General features: G+C 39.2%; 1 protein-coding gene across 1 annotated transcript in view; it reads right to left on the bottom strand.

Annotated features, from left to right (window-relative positions):
* Positions 1-23,554, bottom strand: part of NUP188 (nucleoporin 188) — a 74,028-nt gene that overhangs the window by 17,195 nt on the left and 33,279 nt on the right. The window contains exons 11-20 of the mRNA XM_058302270.1: positions 22,283-22,483; positions 20,655-20,744; positions 7,293-7,358; positions 6,193-6,312; positions 4,883-5,009; positions 2,226-2,378; positions 1,910-2,036; positions 1,547-1,634; positions 1,372-1,448; positions 352-466 (exon numbers count right to left, since the gene is read on the bottom strand). Coding sequence (XP_058158253.1) covers positions 352-466; positions 1,372-1,448; positions 1,547-1,634; positions 1,910-2,036; positions 2,226-2,378; positions 4,883-5,009; positions 6,193-6,312; positions 7,293-7,358; positions 20,655-20,744; positions 22,283-22,483 — 1,164 coding nt within the window. The remainder of the gene's footprint in view (positions 1-351; positions 467-1,371; positions 1,449-1,546; positions 1,635-1,909; positions 2,037-2,225; positions 2,379-4,882; positions 5,010-6,192; positions 6,313-7,292; positions 7,359-20,654; positions 20,745-22,282; positions 22,484-23,554) is intronic.

The raw sequence follows: 23,554 nt of genomic DNA on the forward strand, positions 1-23,554 counted from the left end.
AAGCAGAAAATATGAGAGTGCACCTTATATAAGAATATATGTGGTAAAAGCTGCTTCAGGAGTAAAGTCATGTACTGAGATATGGTATAAAGTATACTTATTACCCTGGACTGCAGCCAAACAGCTTGGTAGTCACTGCATTACACCATCAGCCTCTTTAATTCTACCTCTGAGAGTTACTAAATAAATTCACATAGATAAAGTACCTAATATACACTCTGGCACATAACAGGTACTTGATACATAAAAACTGTTGTCACCATAACTTCAGGATGACTTCTGCCTCCTCATAAGATGTCTACAATAGCAGGTGGAAGGGAAACTATTTCAGAATCATCAATCAAATATTACCTTGACAAGAGTGGTGATCAAGCGCAGAAAGGCAATGGTGACTGCATACTCGCCCTGGGGCTGCTCACTGTTCATCAGGAGGTTTCCATAACCTCCAGCATTCATCCCCTCCGCGCTGGGAAACGACAGAGAGGCAGAGGGAAAAAATTTCAAGGATTCAAGAAACTGTACATGCTGCATTCTTGTTATTATCTAGAAGGCTTTGACATAAAATAGGGAATCTCTGCAAGGTACTTAATCATATCTTATACCCAAGTAAATTAAGAACACGTACTATTTATGTACAATTTTAAGAGGTTTAAAGTAAAAAATCAAACATCTTTGTTTTACAAGTAAGAGAGGAAGGTTAAGAATGCTCAAGATGGAGGCTGTCTATTGGCAAGTCGTCTACTGGGCAAGCCTGAGTACTCATGAAACAAGGAAAAATACTTAAGAAAGGAAAGCCAATTTTCTGGATCGAGAGACCTCTGGATTCTCTAGGCTGTTAAGTATAATTCCCACAGACCTAACGTGGCTGCTACTGGATGAGAAATACCTCTTTCTCTCTCAGGAGTCAAAGACTCTGGACCATCAGTGGTGCCCTAAGAGGAGAACAGCCTCTATGCCCATGTCCCATCAATCTCTTTTACCTGGTCCTCACTCATCCCTTCTATTTCTAGTCAGGGGGCTAAAAAGACGAGGAGCAGAATAAACAGGTAAAGAGAAACATCTTAAAGTCTGTTAAGTATAATTCCCACAGACCTAACGTGGCTGCTACTGGATGAGAAATACCTCTCTTTCTCTCTCAGGAGTCAAAGACTCTGGACCATCAGTGGTGCCCTAAGAGGAGAACAGCCTCTGTGCCCATGTCCCATCAATCTCTTTTACCTGGTCCTCACTCATCCCTTCTATTTCTGGTCAGGGGGCTAAAAAGATGAGAAGCAGAGTAAACAGGTAAAGAGAAACATCTAAAGAACTAGTAAAGCTAGTACATGGTTCTCCCTAGGGAATATACTCTACCCACCCTAAGACTTGGCTCACCTAATCATCTGGCTCATGTTGGAGACGGGGTGAGCCACAAATGGTAAAAAGCCCGTGTGACGAAGATCAGTCCACACCTAAGAATGGAAAAGAAGAAATCAAATGGCCATGTATCTCCAGGTATACACGAATTGCTTCCCTTTTTTTCTGATGTCAGGAAGACTTGCGATCTCACCTTTGCTGGATTCCGGGCAGCCAAAACAGTCAAGCAATTGACACAAGAGGCAATGACATCCACAGGGGGGGAGATCACTGTTGTTAACCTGGTTGGAGAACAATACAGTGTATTCAGTAAGATGAATAATATAACTTGTTCCATCAAAAATATTTTCCAGTTCTCTCTTCCAAGTCCCTCCTCTCAGCAGGAATACAAAAAAACAGGAAAGCCCTGAGCTGGGAATAGATATCACACCAGAGCTTCCCATAGAGGAATGTGTGTGAGCTTTAACCCAGTATATGTGGTCAGGTTCCTAGAAGCAGAGAGAATAATTGCTGAGAGCTCTGCCATGAAGGTGAGGGTTACTCATTCAACACTCACCGCTGCAGCAGCATGTAGATGCGGGAAGTGATCGGCAAGAGACAATCTGCTATTGACAGATCTGTACTGATGACCTTATGGACAAGATCAATGATGGGTTTGACCCGTTGGCAATGCTGAATCACATCTGCAGGGAAAGAAAGCCTATGATTTCATGGAAAATAACTCCTCTAAGATAGCTGAATAGTCTGAGTCCCAGAAAACAAATCAAACAAATCACAATCTTGATAGTTCTGAATTTTATCTTGAAATTATCTACCTTCTACGCATGTCCATTTTTCCTCCCCAGAGTGATGTCTCCCAAAGCTGACCTTACCTGCAGTTGAAACAACATGAAGCAGCATTTCAATCTCACAGGTAAAAAGGGTCCAGCTGCTATAGGAATATTCCCAGCGTACCAGGTAAGCCCTATCATCCAGCATTACTTGGCCCACAGTGCCTTGAGGTATGCGAAGGTTGGTCTGACCTCCTTAGAAAGAAAAGAAGAGAAACTCTTCTAAAATCTATACAATAAAAAGAGCTGACTCCTCTACCAAACGACAATATTTAGTCATACAGGGATATACAGTGTCTTAGTATCTAACATTCCTACACCTTTTCCATTCAAAACAAAACAAAACAAAATACCTTGTGTCATGTAGGGAATTGACTCTTTGTTGTGTCTGATGCACAGCTGAGCACATAGTGGCTTTCCACTTAAATGATGACTACAGGAAGATAGTCTTATGAGACTATAAGGGACTAGATCGCTGTGTAAATCAGGATTAGAGCAATGAAGCCATTCCTTCTATATGCTGCTCCATCAGTACTGGGATCACAAATGAACTTAAAAGGAATAACTGGTCTCTCTTATCCATAGTCAGGAGGAAAATAAATTGCTACAACCTTTTTCTACAACTTAATTTGGCATTAATTATTAAAAATGTTTAATGCTTACCCAACGATCCCACTTTGGGGATTCTATCTACTGGAAATAAAAGCATCACTATATAAGGGTATATGTCCCTAATCAGCATTGTTGTAATGGCAAAATATTGACACTGCCTAAACATTCATTAGAAGGGGAAAGATAAAAAATTACGGGACAAAGACAGTAATGATATAGTTACTATAAAAATTAGTCTGGGAGCAAATGTAGCTCAAGTGATTGAGTGCCTGCTTCCCATGTATGAGGTACCAGGTTCGAACCCCAGTACCTCCTAAAACCAAACAGACAAATGAAAAAAAACAACTCTCACTGTTTCATTGGGGAGCAGATATAACTCAGAGACTGAGCACCGGTTTCCCATATATGAGGTCCTGGATTCAATCCCTGGCCCCAGTACCTTACATATAGATCTTCTTTTGTGTGTATGTGGAGGTATCAGCTTGCAGAATGAGGTTTTTCTAAAATTTGCTTTGGGTTTTTTTGGGTACCAGGGCCAGGGATTGAACCCAAGACCTTATATACAGGAAGCTGGTGCTCAACTACTGAGCCACAATGGCTCCTGAGTTGGGTTTTTTCGTTTGTTTTGCTTGTTGTTTGTTGTTTTAGGAGGCACTAGGGACCAAACCCAGGACCTCCCATATGGGAAGCAGGCACTCAACCATTTCAGCCACACTTGCTGCCCTGCAGAATAAGTCCCCCCACCAGATGGCTTCCTCATCTGTTTGCTCATTGTTTGAGCTCGTTGTCTCAAACAATTTTTACTTATTTTTACTTGAGGAGGCACTGGGAACTGAACTAAGACCTCCTACTGCTTAAGCCACATCTGTTCCCCATAGAATGAGTTTTGAGATTATAAAGGAATACGTGAGAGGAAACAATAAAGGATTGAAGAGTTTAACTTTTAAAAATATACATCTAGGTGGCGGACTTCGCCCAGTGGTGAGGGCATCCGTCTACCACATGGGAGGTCTGCGGTTCAAACCCCAGGCCTCCTTGACCCGTGTGGAACTGGCCCATGCACAGTGCTGATGCACGCAAGGAGTGCCACGCAGGGGTGTCCCCCGTGTAGAGGAGTCCCACGCACAAGGTGTGCGCCCCGTAAGGAGAGCCGCCCAGCACGAAAGAAAGTGCAGCCTGCCCAGGAATAGTACCGCACACATGAAGAACTGACACAACAAGATGACGCAACAACAAAAAAAAGAAACACAGATTCCCATGCCGCTGACAACAACAGAAGCAGACAAAGACAACGCAGGAAATAGACACAGAGAACAGACAACTGGGGTGGGGGGGGAAGGGGAGAGAAATAAATAAAAAAATAAAAATCTTAAAAAAAATATATACATCTATACTGTTAATCTTGTTAAAATGAACATATATTATTTTTTTATCTGAACATTTTCATCTCACATATATATATATAGTTATTTTTTAAAGATTTATTTTTATTTATTTCTCCCCCCCGCCCAGTTGTCTGCTCTCTGTGTCCATTCACTGTGTGTTCTTCTGTGACTGCTTCTATCCTTATCAGCGGCACCGATTGCGTCTTCTTGCTGTGTCAGCTCTCCATGTCTGCGGCGCCATTCTTGGGCAGGCTGCACTTACTTTCGTGCTGGGCAGCTCTCCTTACAGGGCACACTCCTTGTGCATGGGGCTCCCCTATGTGGGGGACACCCCTGCGTGGCAGGGCACTCCTTGCGCACATCAGCACTGCACATGTGCCAGCTCCACATGGGTCAAGGAGACCCGGAGTTTGAACCATGGACCTCCCATGTGGTAGGCAGACGCCCTATCCTTTTGGCCAAGTCCGCTTCCCATATATTATTTTTGAAATAAAAACAATCTAGTGGAATTTTTTAAAAAGTTAATTAAAAAAAGAGAAACTAACTATAATTATTTATCACAAAATCAACCACCATAGTGGAAATGAAAAGGAACTACTTTAAAGGCAACATGCTTAAGCAAATAATTAAAATAGCAACAATAAGGTCTAAATAGAGGCGGTCATAAAAATGGAAACTGAACCAAGGATTTCTTTATCTTACCAAGAGGGTAAAGGAGCTTAGGTGTTTGCCTCCGCCAAAGAGTTCCATCTTCATGGGAGATCACATCATGGGGCTTGTGCTTATAAAGTTCATTGTAGAAAGACATCTTATCTAAGAAACTATACACCTGTCAATGAGCAGAAAAAAATCCAGTCATGTATTCACCTAGGAGTCATACAAAGGAGTCCCACATCTGCTTTTCTTCCTTTTCAGCCAGATTTTATATGTGCTACTCTTAAACTTTTTATAAGCCCACTACTGTATCTTCTTGGAATTGCCTTCTACTCTTCTCTCCAAATCTTTCCCATTCTTTTTTTTTTTAAAGATTTATTTATTTATTTTTGTCCCCTCCCCCCCACCCCGGTTGTCTGTTCTGTGTCATTTGCTGCGTCTTCTTTGTCCCCATCTGTTGTTGTCAGCAGCACAAGAATCTGTGTTTCTTTTTGTTGTGTCATCTTGTTGTGTCAGTTCTCCGTGTGTGCGGCACCATTTCTGGGCAGGCTGCACTTTCTTTCGTGCTGGGCAGCTCTTACGGGGTGCACTCCTTGCGCGTGGGGCTCCCCTACGAGGCGGACACCCTTGCTTGGCACAGCACTCCTTGCGCGCATCAATACTGCGCATGGGCCAGCTCCACACGTGTTCAAACCGCGGACCTCCCATGTGGTAGACGGACGCCCTAACCACTGGGCCAAGTCCACCGCCTCCCATTCTCTGATAACCAACACAACTCCCACCTTCACTCCAGAGATGGTTCCCTCACCTGGTGGTCTTTACCACATACATGACATTGTTTTTTTCATTATTTATTTCTTGTATTTATCACTTTCTTCCAACTAGATTTTTTTTTTTTAAGATTTATTTTATTTATTTTCTATGCCCCTCATTCACGGTGTGTTCTCTGTCTGCTTGTATTCTCATAAGGCAGCTCCGGAAACCGATCCCGGGACCTTCCAGAGTGGGAGAGAGGCGTTTACTCTCCTGTGCCACCTCAACTCCCTGTTAAGCTTATTTTCTCTTCTGTGTCTCGTTGCATCATCTTGCTGCGCCAGTTCTCCACGTCAGCCAGCACTCTTGCGCGGGGCAGCATTCCCAAGTGGGACAGTTTGCCCTCACCAGGAGGCCCTGGGCATCAAACCCTGGACCTCCTATTTGGTAGACAGAAGCCCACTTGGTTGAGCCACACCCATTTCCCCTAATAGGTATTTAAAAACTCTATTTCATCTCCAAAAATATCTACAATAGGTACTAAATTAATGAAAGCTCCAAAAAATATCTCCCACTCTCTCTGGGCATCTGAATGAACAACTTACCTTTTTGGCAGTGGATTTTCCTGATACAAGGGCTCGTAGCAACTGCAGGAGTGGGGAGAGTAGATGGGGAAACATTCCACATACACTGTCCAGAATGATCCCAAGACCAGAGGTTGGCTCCTATGGTGAAAGATGAGAAGTCACTTACCATCACATTACCCACAAATCAATGCCATCTCCAAAGTGCCCAGCAAACATAAAGAAAATCTAAAATAACCCTTTTCTTTAGGTAGGCTTCACTTTTCCCTAATCATTTCAGATTTCCAGATTTCTACTAAAAAGGGCTATTGACAAGTGATTTAGTGAGGACTGAAAAAAAGACTGCTACTCCTTCCAGGAAACTCCTCCTGCCATCCTTTCTCGAAAATACCACATTATCTACCTTTGCATTACATGTTTCCACTAAAGTGAAAAACCACCCAACATGTCAGCATTTAGCCACCACAAACAACAAAGCATCACTATAAATACTGCTTCATACTAGCTTCTCCTAGGAATACTGTGATCCTGTCAGATTGGATAGCATCTCAAAAAGAGAGGGCATGATATACAAGCCGATCAGTCAGGTCACAGCACAAAAGAAAATGGATGTATTCATTAGCTGGACCTTGATATTTGAGGCTGTTGTCATGCTAAGACCAAGTACTGGTGAGAAAATGTTCTCTCAAAAGTCAAATTCTCATTCTAAACAGTTCTAATACTCTGACAACTCATAAAAGTTACCATCCTCCTATGGTACTTTCAAGAGTTACAGGAATACTGTTGCCTAAGAGACTCCCAAACAAGTCTCCAGTGGAAAGGAGAGACAACACAGTGGTTAATGATTTTGGCTCTAGACTCAAGTCAGACAAACCTGGACTCCAATCCTGGTGATATCACTTTCTAGCTGAGTGAACTTGGGCAAGTCACATCACATTTCTGAGCATCATCTTTGCTCATACTTCAAATTAGTGATGATAACAGTATCTAGACTTTATGGATTTTCACAAAGAATAAATGAGAAAATGCACATGCTTAGTATAGGACCTATTACAAAGTAAGTGCTTGATAAGTTCTTTTACCCCAGGAATACCATGCCTGACTTCCTCTGACATACTTACTGTTCCCCAGAATAGCTCCGGAAGAGAAGGATCTGCCAGGACTTCACATGCTGTGTCAATAACATCCTGTTAGGGGAGGGGAAAGAAAATGGTTTCCTTGGTTGAACCAGTATATCTTTTAAAATTGTATTCAGATGAAATAAAACACTAATAAACACCTCCATATATGATGTCAGGAGAAACTTTGGATTTAAAAAGTGAGAAAATTATATGCTGTAAAGTAACAGGCAATTAAACTTTCTGAAATTCAAATTCCTTATCTGTACAATGAGGACAATAATACATGTTTTACAGGATTGTAGTAAAGAATAAATGATACATTGGGAAGCGGATGTGTCTCAAGTGACTGGGCTCCTGTGTACAATATGGAGAGTCCTGGGTTCAATTCCCAGGGCCTCCTTGTGAAAAAGCAAGCTGGCCCATGTGGCACAGAGAGCCGGTGCAATAAGAGGATGCAACAAAAAGAGACAGAGAGGAGAGACAGTGAGAAACACAACAAACCAGGGGAGCTGAGGTGGCTCTAGCGATTGTGTGCCTCTCTCCCACATCAGAGGGTCCCGGGATCAATTCCCGGTGCCTCCTAAAGAGAAGACAAAAAGACAAGCAGACACTGAAGAACATGCAATGAATCGAGAGAGAAAGCAGACATCGAGTGCAAGTGGCGGGGTCAGAGGGGAATAAATAAATCTTTTTTAAAAAAAAGAATAAATGATATAATGTACAGTGAAGTGAATGGGCTATTTTAAAATATTGTTTGAACATAAGATATTATTAGGCCTAACTACAAGAGGAAAGCCTTAATTTTTTTTATTTTTTATTTTATTTAACCTTGGCACCTAGCACGGTGCTCAGCACACACTGGGAGATCTAACAAATGCTTACTGAATGATTTTTTTTTTTTAATCCAAGTACCAGGAGGCCCCAGTCAACCAGCAAGAATTTACAAACATTTTTCTCAAAGTTCCAGAAAATAGTTAAAGGGCTGTAGTAATAGGTGAAGCACCAATTAAGAAAAACGCAGGGACACAGATGTGGCTCAAGCAGTTGGGCCCCCCTCTACCACATGGGAGGTCCCAAGTTTGGTTTCCGTGCCTCCTAAAGAAGCAAGCAAGACAGCAAGCGAGCTGATGGAACTGGTTGGAGCAGCCAGCTGAGAGACAAGATGATGCAACAAAGTGACAGAATGAGGAAACAATGAGAGACACAACAAGCGGGAAGTGTAGATGGTTCAAGCCAATAGGTGCCTTCCTGCCAGGAGAGGTCCTGGGTTCAGTTACTGGTGCCTCCTAAAAAAAGAAGACGAGCACACAACAAACAGACACAGAGACCAGAGAGAGCACAAACAATGATGAAGGGTGAGAAATAAATAAAAATAAAATCTAAAAAGAAACCCAAATATGCAGGTTTTGACAAAACATACAAAGAAACATGAAGGGAGAGCCCAAGTGAAGAAGATTAAAGCAGGAGACAACAGATAAACACAAAGAATATCAACAGAGAGGTGGAAATTATTAAAAGAAACCTAACAATTGATGACCATAGTAACAAATTTAAAATTCCCTATAGGAGGTCCCATGTATCAAGTTTTTATTGTGTTGCTTTTGCTTTGGGTGTCAAGTTGATTTCAAAGACGTTGCCCTACATTTTCTTCTAGGAGTTTTATGGTCCTAGTTTTCTGTTTGTTTTTGTTTTTAATTTTATTTACCTTTCTTTTTTAAAGAGGTACCAGGAATTGGACCCAGGACCTAGTACATGGGAAGCAGGCGCTCAACCACTGAGATACAACAGCTCCCCAATGAGAGCTGTTGTTTTCGTTTGTTTTTAGAAGGTACTAGGGGATGGAGCCCAGGGCCTTGTATGTGGGAAGCAGGCACTCAACCACTGAGCTACATCTACTCTCCTGTCCTGGTTCTTATATTTAGGCCTTTGATCCACCTTGAGTTGATTTTGTATAGGGTGTAAGATAAGGGTCCTCTCTCATTCTTTCAGATATGGATATCCAGTTCTCCCAGTACCAATGGTTGAAAAGACTTTTCTGTCCCAGTTGAGTGGACTTGGCAGCTTTGTCAAATATCAGTTGGCTGTAGATGTGTGGGTCTATTTCTGAACTCTCAATTCAATTCCATTGGTCAATATGTCTATCTTTGTGCCAGTACCATGCTGTTTTGACCACAGTAGCTTTATAATATGCTTTAAAGTCAGGGATAGTGTGACTCCTCCAAATTCTTTTCTTTTTTTTTTTTCTCAAGATGTTTTTGGCTATTTGGGGCCCCTTATGCTTCCAAATAAATTTGAAAATCAGCTTTTCCAAATTTCAAATTTATTTGATAAATCAATTTAAGACAGTTTGGCAAATCAACTATCTTAACTATGTTCAATGAGCTAAAGGAATTCATTTATAAAGAATTAAAGGAAATTAGGAAAATACTGTCAGAACTAAAATAGAAACCATAAAAAAGAACTAAACAGGGGAGCAGGTGTAGCTCTGTGGTTGAGCACCTGCTTCCCATGTACGAGGTCCCAGGTTCAATACCTGGTACCTCCTTAAAAAAAAAAAAAAACAGAAATTTTGGAGCCAAAAAGTACAATAGAAAAGAAAAACTCATTAGACAGATTCATAGCTGCTTTGAACTAAGAGAAGAAAAGATCAGAAAATTTGAAGACGAGACAAGTGAAGAAAAGAAAAAAAAATAATGAAGAAAAATGAACAGAGCCTGAGGGACTTGTGTGACACCATTAGGCATAACAACTTATGTATCATTGGAGTCCCAGAAGGTCAAGAGAGAGTTGAAAGGGAAGAAAAAGTATTTGAAAAAATAATGGTTGAAAACTTCCCCAAACTAATAAAAGACATGACTAAATATGCAAGAAGCTCAACAAACTCCAATAAAGATAGATTCCAAGAAATCTACACCAACACATTATAATGAAACTGTCAAAAATCCAGGGACAAAGAGAAAATTTTGAAAGAAGGAAGAGAGAAGTGACCTGTCACATACAAGAGATTCCCAATGAGATTAAAAGCAGATTTTTCATCAGAAACCATGGAAACCAGAAGGCAGTGAGATGTCATATTTAAAGTCCTTTAAATAAAAAACTGTTAACCAAGAATTCTATATCCAGAAAAATTACATTTCCAAAATGAATGAGAAGACATTTAAAAATAAACAAAAGCCAAAAGAGTTCATTACCAGAAGACCTACCCTATGAGAAATGAAAAGGCTATTATTAATTTAAGATATTCATTGTAGTTACAAAGGTAACCACCAAGAAAATAGCTAAAAATATGTATGGAAAAGGAATAAATAGATATACAAAATTCTACTACAAAAAAGCAACAAAGGGAAACGGACTTTGGCCCAGTGGTTAGGGCGTCCGTCTACCATATGGGAGGCCCGCGGTTCAAACCCCGGGCCTCCTTGACCCGTGTGGAGCTGGCCATGTGCAGCGCTGATGCGCGCAAGGAGTGCCGTGCCACGCAAGGGTGTCCCCCGCGTGGGGGAGCCCCACGCGCAAGGAGTGCGCCCATGAGGAAAGCCGCCCAGCGTGAAAAGAAAGAGCAGCCTGCCCAGGAATGGCGCCGCCCACACTTCCCGTGCCGCTGACGACAACAGAAGCGGACAAAGAAACAAGACACAACAAATAGACACCAAGAACAGACAACCAGGGGAGGGGGGGAAATTAAATAAATAAATAAATCTTAAAAAAAAAAAAAAAAAAAGCAACAAAATACAAAAAAGGCAGTAATGGAGTAATCAAGGAATAAAAACAAACAAGAAAGTAAGTCCCAACCAAAGAGTGAATAAACAGAATATGATATTTATATACAATGAAATAGTCGTGATACATGCAACAATCTGGATGAACCTTGAAACTATCAAGTTGAGTGAAATAAGCCAGATGCAAAAGGACAAATATTGTATGATCTCACTAATATGAAATAACTAGAATAAGCAAATTCAAAGAGTCAGAAACAAGACTAGAGATTACTGGGGACTGGAATGGGAGTAGGGAATGGGGAGTTAATGCTCAAATTGTACAGTTTCTATTTGGGGTGACAGAAATTACTAAACATCCATTTGGTAATGGATGATGGTAATGGTAGCACAACATTATGAATATAAATTAACAGCACTAAATTACATATTTGAATGTTATTAAAAGGAGAAATTTTAGATTGTATGATACTAGAATAAAATTTTTTTAAAAATTAAAAAAAACAACAACATAGGACTATATAACAAAAATAGTAAACCCTAATATAAACCATGGACTAAAGAGTACAATTATAATAATAACATTCTTTCATCAATTATAACAAATGTACCAAACTAATGCAAGGTTTTAATAATGGAGGGTAATATAGGAACTTTATATTTTCTACATGATTTTTCTGTAAACTTATAACCTTATCTAATGAAAAAAAAATGAAACAAAAACAAAAACAAACAAAAAAGCAACTAAATACAAAAAAAAAAGGCAGTAATGGAGTAACTGAGGAACAAAAAAATATACAAGACATACTGAAAACAAATAGCTGAAAAATGGAAGTAAATCCTTCCTTCTCAGTTAAAATCCCCTATTAAAAGGCAGAGATTGGCAAACTGGATGAAAATGCAGATTTACCTTGTAGACAATGGTCTAAAAGAGACTCACTTTAGGTACAGAGACACACAAAGGCTGAAAGTAAAAGGGTAGAAAAAGATATTGCATGCCAATAGTAATCGAAAGAGAGCTAGAGGACATTATATTATATACCAATAAAAGGTTCAATCCAGCAAGAAGATATAACTATTATATATACAAACGTACCTCACCAACAAAGCATCAAAATACATGAAGCAAAAGTTGACAGAACTAAAGGGAGAAACAGAGTTCTACAACGATAGTTGGAAACTTAATACACTATTTTCAATAACTAATAGAACATCTAAACAGAACATCAATAAGGAAACAGAAAATTTAAACAAAAAATATTAACCTATTGGATATGTAGAGAACACTCCACCCAACAATAAAATATATATTCTTCTCAAGTGCACTTATACCATTTTCTAGGGTAGACCATACATTATGCACAAATATTAATAAATTTAAAGTATTAAAATTGGGAAGTGGGTGTGGCTCAGGCGACTGAGCTCCCGCCTACCACATGGGAAGTTGCTGGTTCAGATCCCGGTGTCTCTTAAAGAAGAGAGTGAGCTGGTGCAACTCAAGTGGGGCAAGTGGGGCAAGCTGACACAGTAGGAAACAGAAGAGGAAAAAACATAATGAGAGGAGGGAGCTCAGGTTCCCAATGACTCCTAAAGAAGGCAGCAAGCTGACACAACAAGATGATGCAACAAAAGACGTGGGGAAGAAAAATAGAATGAGAGACACGACAAAGCAGGCAGCAGAGGTGGCTCAGATGAGGTACCTCCCTCCCACATCAGAGGTCCTGGGATCGGCTCCTGGTGCCTCCTAAAAAGAAAACAGGGAAGATGAACAGACATAGCAAGTGAAAAACAAGGTGGTGGGGAGAAATAAATAAATAAAATAAATCTTTAAAAAAATAAAAATAGGGAGCAGATTTGGCCCAAAGGATAGGGTGTCTACCTACCACATGGGAGGTCCAAGGTTCAAATCCAGGGCCTCCTGACCCATGTGATAAGCTGGCCCACACGCAGTGCTAATGCGCACAAGGAGTGCTGTGCCACGCAGGGGTGTCCCCCATGTAGAGGAGCCCCATGCACAAGGAGTACACCCCGTAAGGAGAACCGCCTAGTGCGAAAAAAAGTGCAGCCTGCCCAGGAATGGCACTGCACACACAGAAAGCTGACACAGCAAGATGACGCAACAAAACAAGACACAGATTCCAGGCGCCTCTGACAAGAATACAAGCGGGCACAGAAGAACACAGAGCGAATGGACACAGAGAGCAGACAAGTGCGGGGGGGGGGGTAGATAGATGGATGGATAGATAGATAGATAGATAGATAGAGTCTTTAAAAAATAATAAAAATATTGAAATCATAAAAAATATCTTTGAGACCACAATGGAATAAAGCTAAAAACCAATTACAGAAGGAAAACTGCAAAATTTACAAATATATGCAAATTAAACAATACTCTGCTAAACAACCAATGGGTCGAAGAAGAAATCACAAGGGAAAGAAAGACATATCTTCAGATGAATGTAAATAAAAACACAATATATTTCAAAACATATCAAACTGAAGGAAAGGCAGTACTCAGAGGGAAATTTAAAGCTCTAAATGCCTACACTGAAAAATAAGAAATATAAAAAATAAGTAACATAACTTCATACCTAAAGAAGCTAGAACAAGAGGAGCAAACAACCCAAACATAGAAGGAAGGAAATAGTAAAGATTAGAACAGAGATATATAAAATAGAGAATTGAGAAAGACAGAGTTCATTTCTTGAAAAGAATAAAATTGAAACATTTTTAGCCAGACTAACAAAGAAAAGAGAGGACATAACTAAAATCAGAAATGTGAGGACATTACTACCAACCTTAGAGAAATAAAAAGGATGATAAGAGGGTGCTATGAACAATTACATGTCCAAAATTAGAAAACCAGGATGAAATGGTCAAATCATAATGCAGTAAAAAAATAGAAAACCTCAAGAGATCTATAACAAATAGATTGAATCAGTTATGAAAAATCTCCAAAAGAAGGTAAGTCCAGGACCAGATAGTTTCACTGCTAAATTCTACCAAACATTTAAAAAAGATTTAACACCAATTCTTCTCAAACTCTTCCAAAACATAGAAAAGGAGGGATTAATTCCTAACTCATTCTATGAGGCCACACTACCCTGACACCAAAGCCAAATAAAGAAAGCACAAGAGAAGGAAATTTCAGACCAACATTTCTTATGAATATAAAAATCAAAACCCTAAAAAAAAATGGCAAACTGAATCCAATGGTATATTAAAAGGATTATATACACCATGACCAAGTGGGATTTATTCCAGGAATGCAAGGACAATTCAACATAAGAAAATCAATGTAAAAGACATTAATAGAATAAAGGGAAAAACCACATGATCATCTCAACTGAAGCAGAAAAGGCATTTGATACAACTGAATATCCTTTCACGATAAAAACACTCAGCAAACTAGGAATAGAAGGGAGCTTTCTCAACATGATAAAGGGCATTTATGAAAAACCCACAGCAAACAACATACTCAATGATAAAAAACTGAAAGCTTTCCTCCTAAGATCAAGACAAGAATGTCTGCTGCCACCACAGTTACTCAATATTACACTGAAGTTCTAGCTAGAGCAAAAAGAAAAGAGGAATAAAAGGCATCCAAATTGGAAAGAGTTCAAATTATTCCTATCACAGATAACAAGATCTTGTATAAGAAATTCCCAAAGAATTCACAAGAAAGGTACTAGAAATGATACACTAATTTAGCAAAGTTACACGCAGTATTCATTTGGACTTCTATACTAGTAATGAACAATCTGAAACAATTTCATTTACAGTAGCATCTAAAAGAATAAATAACTAGGAATAAATTTAACCAAAGAGATGAAAAACTTGTACACTGAAAATTATAAAACATTGCTGAGGGAAGCAGACTTGGCCCAGTGGTTAGGGCATCCGTCTACCACTGGTTCAAACCCCGGGCCTCCTTGACCCATGTGGGGCTGGCCCACGCGCAGTGCTGATGTGCGCAAGGAGTGCCTGCCACGCAGGGGTGTCCCCCACGTAGGGGAGCCCCAGACGCAAGGAGTGTGCCCCGTAAGGAGGGCCGCCCAGCGCGAAACAAAGTGCAGCCTGCCCAAGAATGGCGCCTCACACACGGGGAGTTGACACAACAAAAAGAAACACAGATTCCCATACCACTGACAACAACAGAAGTGGACAAAGAAGACGTGGCAAATAGACACAGAGAACAGACAACGGCGGCGGGGGGGAGGGGGGGAGAGGAGAGAAATAAATCTTTAAAAAAAATAAAATAAAACATTGCTGAAAGACATTAAAGACAACCTAAATAGAAATACACCCCCATCAGTGGACTGGACACTTAATATTGCTAAGATGTCAATACTGTCTACCAATCTACAAATTCAATGCAATTTCTACCAAAATTCCAACAACATTTTTTGCAGAAATGGGAAAGATAATCCTCAAATTCATATGGAATTTCAAGAGGCACCGAAAAGCCAAAACAAACTTGAAATGGAAGGATAAAGTAGGAGGAGTCCAACTTCCTAATTTCAACTCTGAACTACAAGCCTATAGTAATTAAAGTACTATGGTACTGGCATAAGGACAGACATATAGACCAAAGGATTCAAAATGAGTGTCCAGAGATAAATCCACATATCTATGGCCAGTTGATTTTCAACAAAAGTGTCAAGTCCACTCAATGGGGAAAAAAAAATCTCTTAAATGGGGCTGGGACAACTGGCTATCCACATGTAAAAGAAGGAATATGGACCCTTACCTTACACTATATACAAACATTAATTTAAAATGGACTAATGACTTAAATGTATGAACTAATACTATAAAAGTCTTAACAGGAAAACACAGGGAAATCTTTTCAGAGCCTTGTATAGGCAACAGATTTTTAGAATTTATACCAAAACCACAAAAACAGATAGCATGGACTCATACAAAAGCAAAAAATACTAAAATGAATTTCATCAAAATAAAAAACTTCTGTGTACCAAAAAACACTGGCAAGGAAGAGATAAAACAACCTAGAGAATGGCAGAAAATATCTGGAATCCATGTATCTGGTTTAATATGCAGAATGTATAAAGAATTCCTACAACTAAATAACAAATAGGCAAACAACCCAATTTAAAAATGGGTCAAGTATTTGAAAAGACATTTCTCCAAAGAAGATATTCAAATGGACAATAAGTAAATGAAATGATGCTCAACTTCATCAGCCATTAGAGAAATGCAATTTAAAACTATAATGAAATACCACTTCATACACAACAGGATCGCAATTATTAAAAAAAAAAAAAAAAAGGTGAAATAACAAGTGTGGAGAAATAAGAACTCTCATACGTTTTTGGTGGAAATGTAAAATGTGTGTAGCCACTATGGAAAGCAGTTTGGCATGGGAGTGGATGTGGCTCAAGCAGTTGAACACCTGCTTCCCACATAGGAGGTCCTGGGTTCATCCCCGGTGCCTCCTAAAAAATTAAAAACAAACAACAAGCAAAAAAAACCACACAGAAAACAAACCAACTCAGGGGAGCTGAAGTGGCTCAGTGGTTGAGAGCTGCCTTCCCACAAATGAAGTCCCAGGTTCAATCCCCGGACCCAGTACCTCAAAAACAAAAACAAAAAACTAAAAAAAAAAACAACAGGTTGGCACTTCCTCAGAAAGTTAAACATAGTTACCATATAATCCAGTAATTAAACTCCTACGTATATACCCAAAGGAAATGAAAGCACAGATATGTGTATACCCAGGTTCACTGCAACATTATTCACAACAGCCAAAAGGTGGAAGCAACCCAAGTGCTCTTTTTATCTCTTCATAGAGACAGAAAACAGAATAGTGCTTACCAGGGCAGGGAGGTGGGGAGAAATGGAATGTTACTGCTAAAAGAGTATGAGTTTTGATTTGGGATAACGAACTTAGTCCGGAAATAGATACAGGTGAAAGTTATTGTCAATGTACTTAATGTAAAAGAATTGTCCACTTAAAATATCTTTGTTATATATATTTTACCACAACTAAAAATCAATAAATTATTATTTTTTTAATGATGGAGGAATTGAGACATTTCCACTAGACCAATCCTACAGGAAATGCTAAAGGGAGTTCTGTTAGTTGAAAAGAAAAGGATACTAGACAATTGACTGAAGCCACAGGAACAAATAAAGATCTCCAGTAAAGATAATGGCATGGGTAGACATACCATACTATAGTTGATTTGTTAAATGCACTTTTTACTTCCTACAAACAGTAAAAGACAAATGCATAAAACATAATGATAAAACAATGCATATGGACTCAATGTACAAATATGCAATTTGTGACAAGTACACAAATGAGGGCAAAAAGAGGAATACAGAAACACAGTTTATGTATGCTTAAAGGTAAGCTGGTATCAAATGAAATGAGACTGTTACAGATTTAGATGTTAAATTTAGGCCCCATAGTAACCACAAAGAAAATAATAGAGAATACACAAGTTCACAGAGACGGAAAGTGGAATATAAGCCACCAGAGGTAGGAAGAGGGAATGGGCAGTTAATATAAAATGAGCACAGGGTTTCTCGTTGGTATGAAGGGAAAACTCAAGTAATGGATGGTGGTGAGAGTCCTGCAACACTGTGAATGTGATTAATCCACTGAATAGTATCCTAGGGAGGGATTGGGATGGGAATATTTATGTTCTATATATGATTCCATAATTTTTTAAAAAAGAAAGTACGATAAGTTAAAGAGATAATGGCTTAATTGCACTTAATTATGCAATATATGATAATGGATAGGATCTAAGAATGGAAGAGTGAAGACTCAAAAGAACATTATGGGGATATAAGAAAAAAATTGAATATAGGATGTAAACTTTATATCAATGTTAAATTCCAGAACTTCATAACTGCACTTAAGGTGATTTAATGAGCAAATATCCTTACTCACAGGAAATGTAATGGAAGTATTACGTGTTCAAGGATTATGATGGGTGTAACCTTTTTACAAATGTTCAGAAAATATATATATAGAGAGAGAGGAAGATGGCAAAATGTTAAAATTGGTGGATCTGGGTATCTGGTAGAGTGGGGATATGTTAGAGTCCTCTGTATGAGGTCTGTATTATTTTTACAACTGTAATGTAAGTGTGAAATTTTATTTCAAAATAAAAAGTTAAAAAAAAATCCAAGTACCAGGACTTCTGTAACCCTAATATGTTAATACCAATCCTTCAAGTAAACGGTATGGTCTAAACATGATCAATATTTTGGCTAGGTATGCAGCTTTGGAAACTGAGTTCTTCAATAAGTACCAATTTCATTTCTCTCCAGTGACCAGGAATTTTCATTTTATCAACTAAATGCCATAAATCATTCCAAAACAAGTTACCAATCATTAAAAATGAACACAGTCTCTTATTTAAGAGGACACTAATAAATACCATTCTCTACTATAAAGAACCAGGGCTCATTCAGAAATGGCAGATTCCAGACCTGGGGCAAGAATTTTACAAGATAATCCTGCAACATCTCCTCACCCCAGACCTCAGAAAGCTATAGAGTTATTACAATACATAAAAGTAACATCAAAAAGATTTAGACACCAATCTGAGAAAAGCTCTCTAGGGCTAAAGTTAGGGCAAACTGAGCATAAGAATAATACCTGCAATAGATTAAAACACAGCTAGCTAATATGTTTAAAATCCATGAGTTCAAAATGATATAGGGGGAGGGGGGACATGCTCACCAGCCACCTTTGGAGGATATTAGGAAAAACTGGTAAATTAAGGAAAAGAATCAAGCACATATAGTACTCTATCTCAAAATACCAAATAGTTGATGACAGCAAATTTCATTTGTATAGAACTATTCCAACTAATAATTGAAGCAGAAGAGATAGAATTAGAATAGTGCTATTTTGTAATCCCTAATGAATTAAAGGATTAGACAATTGGTCATTAGTGGCTGCTAACATTGCAAAAAAAAAGGCAACCATGAAAGTGTATAGCACACCTATGAAGTAGTATTGCTTAATAAAATAAATAAAATAAAATAAAATCTGAATTATCTAATCAAGGTTCTAGATCTAATTTCCAATTTGCAAGAAGTACAGGAGATGAAGGAATATATCAACAGCACCACAGGGATGCAATCAGCAAAATCTCAGAACATAGGATATTCTCTATGAAAAATGACTTAAATTTCTCAACAGTCAAAAAAAATTATTAAAAAAATTACTGATCAGCACTGTCCAACAGAGTTTTCTGTGGTGACAGCATTATTCTATGTATGTGTTGTCCAATATGGCAGCCACTAAACAGACGTGGCTATTAAAGCACTGAAATGTGGCTACTGTGACTGAGAACTGAGGTTTTTTGTTTTTAGGAGGTACCAGGGATTGAACCTGGAACCTCATATCTGTAAAGCTCATGCTCAACCACTGAGCTACACCCACTCTGTGAGAACTGAGTTTTTATATAAATAGCCACATGTGGTTCATGGCTACCATAGTGGACAAAGCAGTTACAGATAAATAGAAACTCATAAGACATATGAACTGGGAAACGGACTTTGGCCCAGTGGTTAGGGCGTCCGTCTACCATATGGGAGGTCCGCGGTTCAAGCCCCGGGCCTCCTTGACCCGTGTGGAGCTGGCCATGTGCAGCGCTGATGAGCGCAAGGAGTGCCGTGCCACGCAAGGGTGTCCCCTGCGTGGGGGAGCCCCACACGCAAGGAGTGCGCCCGTGAGGAAAGCCGCCCAGAGTGAAAAGAAAGAGCAGCCTGCCCAGGAATGGCGCCGCCCACACTTCCCAAGCCGCTGATGACAACAGAAGCGGACAAAGAAACAAGACGCAGCAAATAGACACCAAGAACAGACAAACGGGGGGGGGGGGGGGGGGGGGATTAAATAAATAAATAAATCTTAAAAAAAAAAAAAAAAAGACATATGAACTAATTACAATATGTGGACCTATTTGGATTCCAACTCAAACTCAGGACAAATCTACATCATTTATGAGACAATTGAAAATTTGAACCCTGACTTGATATTTGAAAATAATGTTGTTTTATTTATGTGATAATGGTTACCAAGTAAAGTTTACTTAAGTATTCATAGATGAAATTAAATGATGTCAGACTTGCTTCAAAATAATTAGAGTAGGGAAGGGCAAACACAAAAAATTGGTTGAGTTGTTAAGTGTTGGAAAATGGTGATGAGGGTTCATTATTCTATTACATCAACTATGGCATAAGTTTAAAATGTTTCATTTTTTAAAATTTTGCAGCATATTTACTAGCATCCCCAGATGTCTGGGGCAGATATACTACAGAGTAAAAAAAAGGAGGTACAAAACAATAGAAAAATTGTGAATCCATTTCAAAAATAATCATTATTTATATGTATGTACGTGCAGAAAATGTTTGGAACGGAATACATGAAAATGCTAACATAAGTTATCCTAAGTTTTATATTTTCTTGTTTTCATCATTTTCAGATTTTTCCTACAATGAATATGTAACACTTATATGAGATAATAAATGAAAATGACTATCAATAAACAAATTAACACCTAACAGAGGTAATTAATATTACCATCAAGGGAGTAGTTTAAGGAGATGATTGTAAAGCTGGGCAGGGCAGCTTCATGAAAAATGAAAACCCGACACTGACCTGCTGATTACCCAGTGTGTGCAGTTCCAATGAGGTCAGAACGAAAGAAAGGAGTCCATAGACACACATGCAGGCAGTGCTGGTGGTACACTGTAATGGCAAAAGAGTACATGAATCATTCTGATTAACAAAAATTCCCCAGATACAGCATAATCCTATTACCATTAATATGGTTCTTATAAACAAATGGGAAGAGAATCGAAAAGCCTCACAATTTTCCTAATTTCCTTCCAAGATCAGTAGGACAAAGGAAAAAAAGAGAAGGCATGAATCACAAGTATTACAATTCAGTCAAGGATAAAACCAAAAGTGAATTTCTTTCAAAATGTTTAAAGTTTGTATGGAGAAGGAAAAGCCTACATTCAGCTAGAGAAAGGATAGTCTGTGTGCTGATGAGAATGATGCAGCTGCCTGAATGCCAACAAGAAATATCAATCAGTACCAGCAAGCAAGTCTGTAAGCTAAGGTTTCACTTTAGCACATTAAATCAGGCTAACTAAATCATGCCAATCAAATTAAGCTCCAACACGAGACTGAAAACATTTAACGCATCCTCGTGCAGTTTAATAAATAATCCCCTGCAAAAGACTTCCCCAATCAATATAGTGAAAGATTTCTTCTAGGATTATGCATACTGTGTAAAAGTCAGACAAATGGGCTCAAACTGTTTCTACAACTTACAGGTTGTTTGGAGGGGGGGGGGGGGTGTGTTTTTTCCCCCTGAGGGCAAATTACATCTGTGTGAGTCTCAATGTCCTAATCTATAAAATAAGTATGGTAGACCAAATACAAAGAAAGTGCTATAAAGATTAAGTAAAATAATGTATAAAGAGTTGAACAGGGAAGAAGATGTGGCCAAGCAATTGGGCTCCTGTCTACTATATGGGAGGTCCAGGGTTCAATTCCCAGGGCCTCCTGGTAAAGGTAAGTTGGCCCAAGCAGAGAACTGGCCCACGCAGGAGTGCTGGCCCATGCAGAGAGCTGGTGCAGGAAGATGATGCAATAAAAAGAGACACAGAGGAGAGACAATAAGAGATGCAGCAGACCAGAAGCTGATGTGGCACAAGAGACTGAGTGCCTCTCTCCCACTCCAGAAGGTCCCAGGATCAGTTCCCAGTGCTGTGTACAGAGAAGACAAGCATATGCAGAAGAACACATAGCAAATGGACACAGAGAGCAGACAGTAAGCACAAAACAATGAGGCAGGAGGGGAGAAATAAATCTTTAAAAAAAAAAAAAAGCTGAGCAGTGTCTAGTCATAGAAAATGCTCTGTAAGGGCTGGTGACTTAATTATCACAAAACACATCACTATTACAATTATCATCACTATTAACATAGCTTATCAATGAACCCTCTCTTTGCCCATTCTAATGCTCAAACACCAAGAGCCACAGGAACAGATGTAGCTCAAGTGGTTGAACACCCACTTCCCATATATGAAGCCCCAGGTTCAATCCCTGTTACCTCCTAAAAACAAACAAGCAAACAAACAAATGAAAAAATCAACTCTCATTGGGGAGCAGATGTAGCTCAGGGGTTGAGTACTAGCTTTCCATGTACAAGGTCCTGGGTTCAATCCCTGGTACCTCCTTGAAAAGAAAAAAAGGACCAATAGTCTTCAACTCACATCATTTCCCCCACTGGCAAGGGACCGGAGCAGCCGGGTCAAGTACTGAAATACGTTGAGCTGGATGGCTGTGCCACCTATCTTCCGGACAACACTGCTTGTCTCTTCTGGGTTCAGGGTATGACGGAGGAGAGCCCATGCCAAAAGCACAGGGGCATGATGTGGAATGTCCCCAAAGGTCAACATCAAATGGTCCATATCCTATAGAGAGAGAGAACACCAACTGTGTCACTGAATAGAAAGAGTCAAGACTTCTCAGCAAGATTCTTCATTATATTTAATAAGGCTTTCATTCATCCCTAGTGGCATCTCTCCCATTCTGATACTTTACTCTTCTAAAGTCCCCAGCCACTTCACAGATAAATCCCTTGATTACGCTTCCCTTTATCCACACTTTTAAAAATTGTGGACTGGTCGTCTTAACATGCCCACAAGGCTCTACAAGATGCAAACCCTCCCATAATATATCCTCCACCTCTCTTTCCAGCCACCTGTTCTTTTCACTTCCCCCAAAGAACTGCTTTATAAGCAAATCCTATGACCCGGCTTGGTCTATACAGAACAGAAATGTGTACATATATTCCCCAAAAGATGTGTTCAAGAGTATTCATAGCAACATGATTCTTCATAGGCCATCAAAAAGAGAATGTATAAAGAATGGGATACAATTCATCAATGAGAATGAAAGAACAACATGGATGAGCCTCACAGCCATAATGGGGAGCAAAAGAAGCCAGACACAAACAAGTGCACACTGTAGGATGCCACTGATAAGTTAAAAAACCCACAGAACCAATCTGTGGTGACAGAAGTAAGGAGACTAGAGGGATGTGGTGCCTGGGAAGGGGCATAAAGGGGTTTCTGGGGTGCCGGTCATATTTTGTCTCTTAAATGGGTTTAGTTACACAGGTGTGTTTATTCTCTATATGAGATCACCAATGTGTACATTTTTCTGGGTATGTGTTCAATAAAGAGTTAAAAAATTTTTTTAAATTTCTTAAATTAAAAAATTTTAAGTAGTTTTAAGATTATAAAACACATATTCAAATGGAGACTGCAGAAATTTTACTCTGATCCTTCTTGAGCTTTCCATGATATTCCTCATTTTCTATTTTCCTAACCATCCCATATTAATGTTCTTCCCCTTTACTCTTCTTTCACAAGCCTCACAAATGCAGACAATACACAAGGTTTTGTCCTTGGGCACCTTTTGTCCTTGCACCATCTCTATGACTGACTCCACCAGCTCTCACAGATTCAACAATCACCTCT

The sequence above is a fragment of the Dasypus novemcinctus genome, chromosome 8 (assembly GCF_030445035.2).
Source record: "Dasypus novemcinctus isolate mDasNov1 chromosome 8, mDasNov1.1.hap2, whole genome shotgun sequence".
In the NCBI taxonomy this organism is placed as follows: domain Eukaryota; kingdom Metazoa; phylum Chordata; class Mammalia; order Cingulata; family Dasypodidae; genus Dasypus; species Dasypus novemcinctus.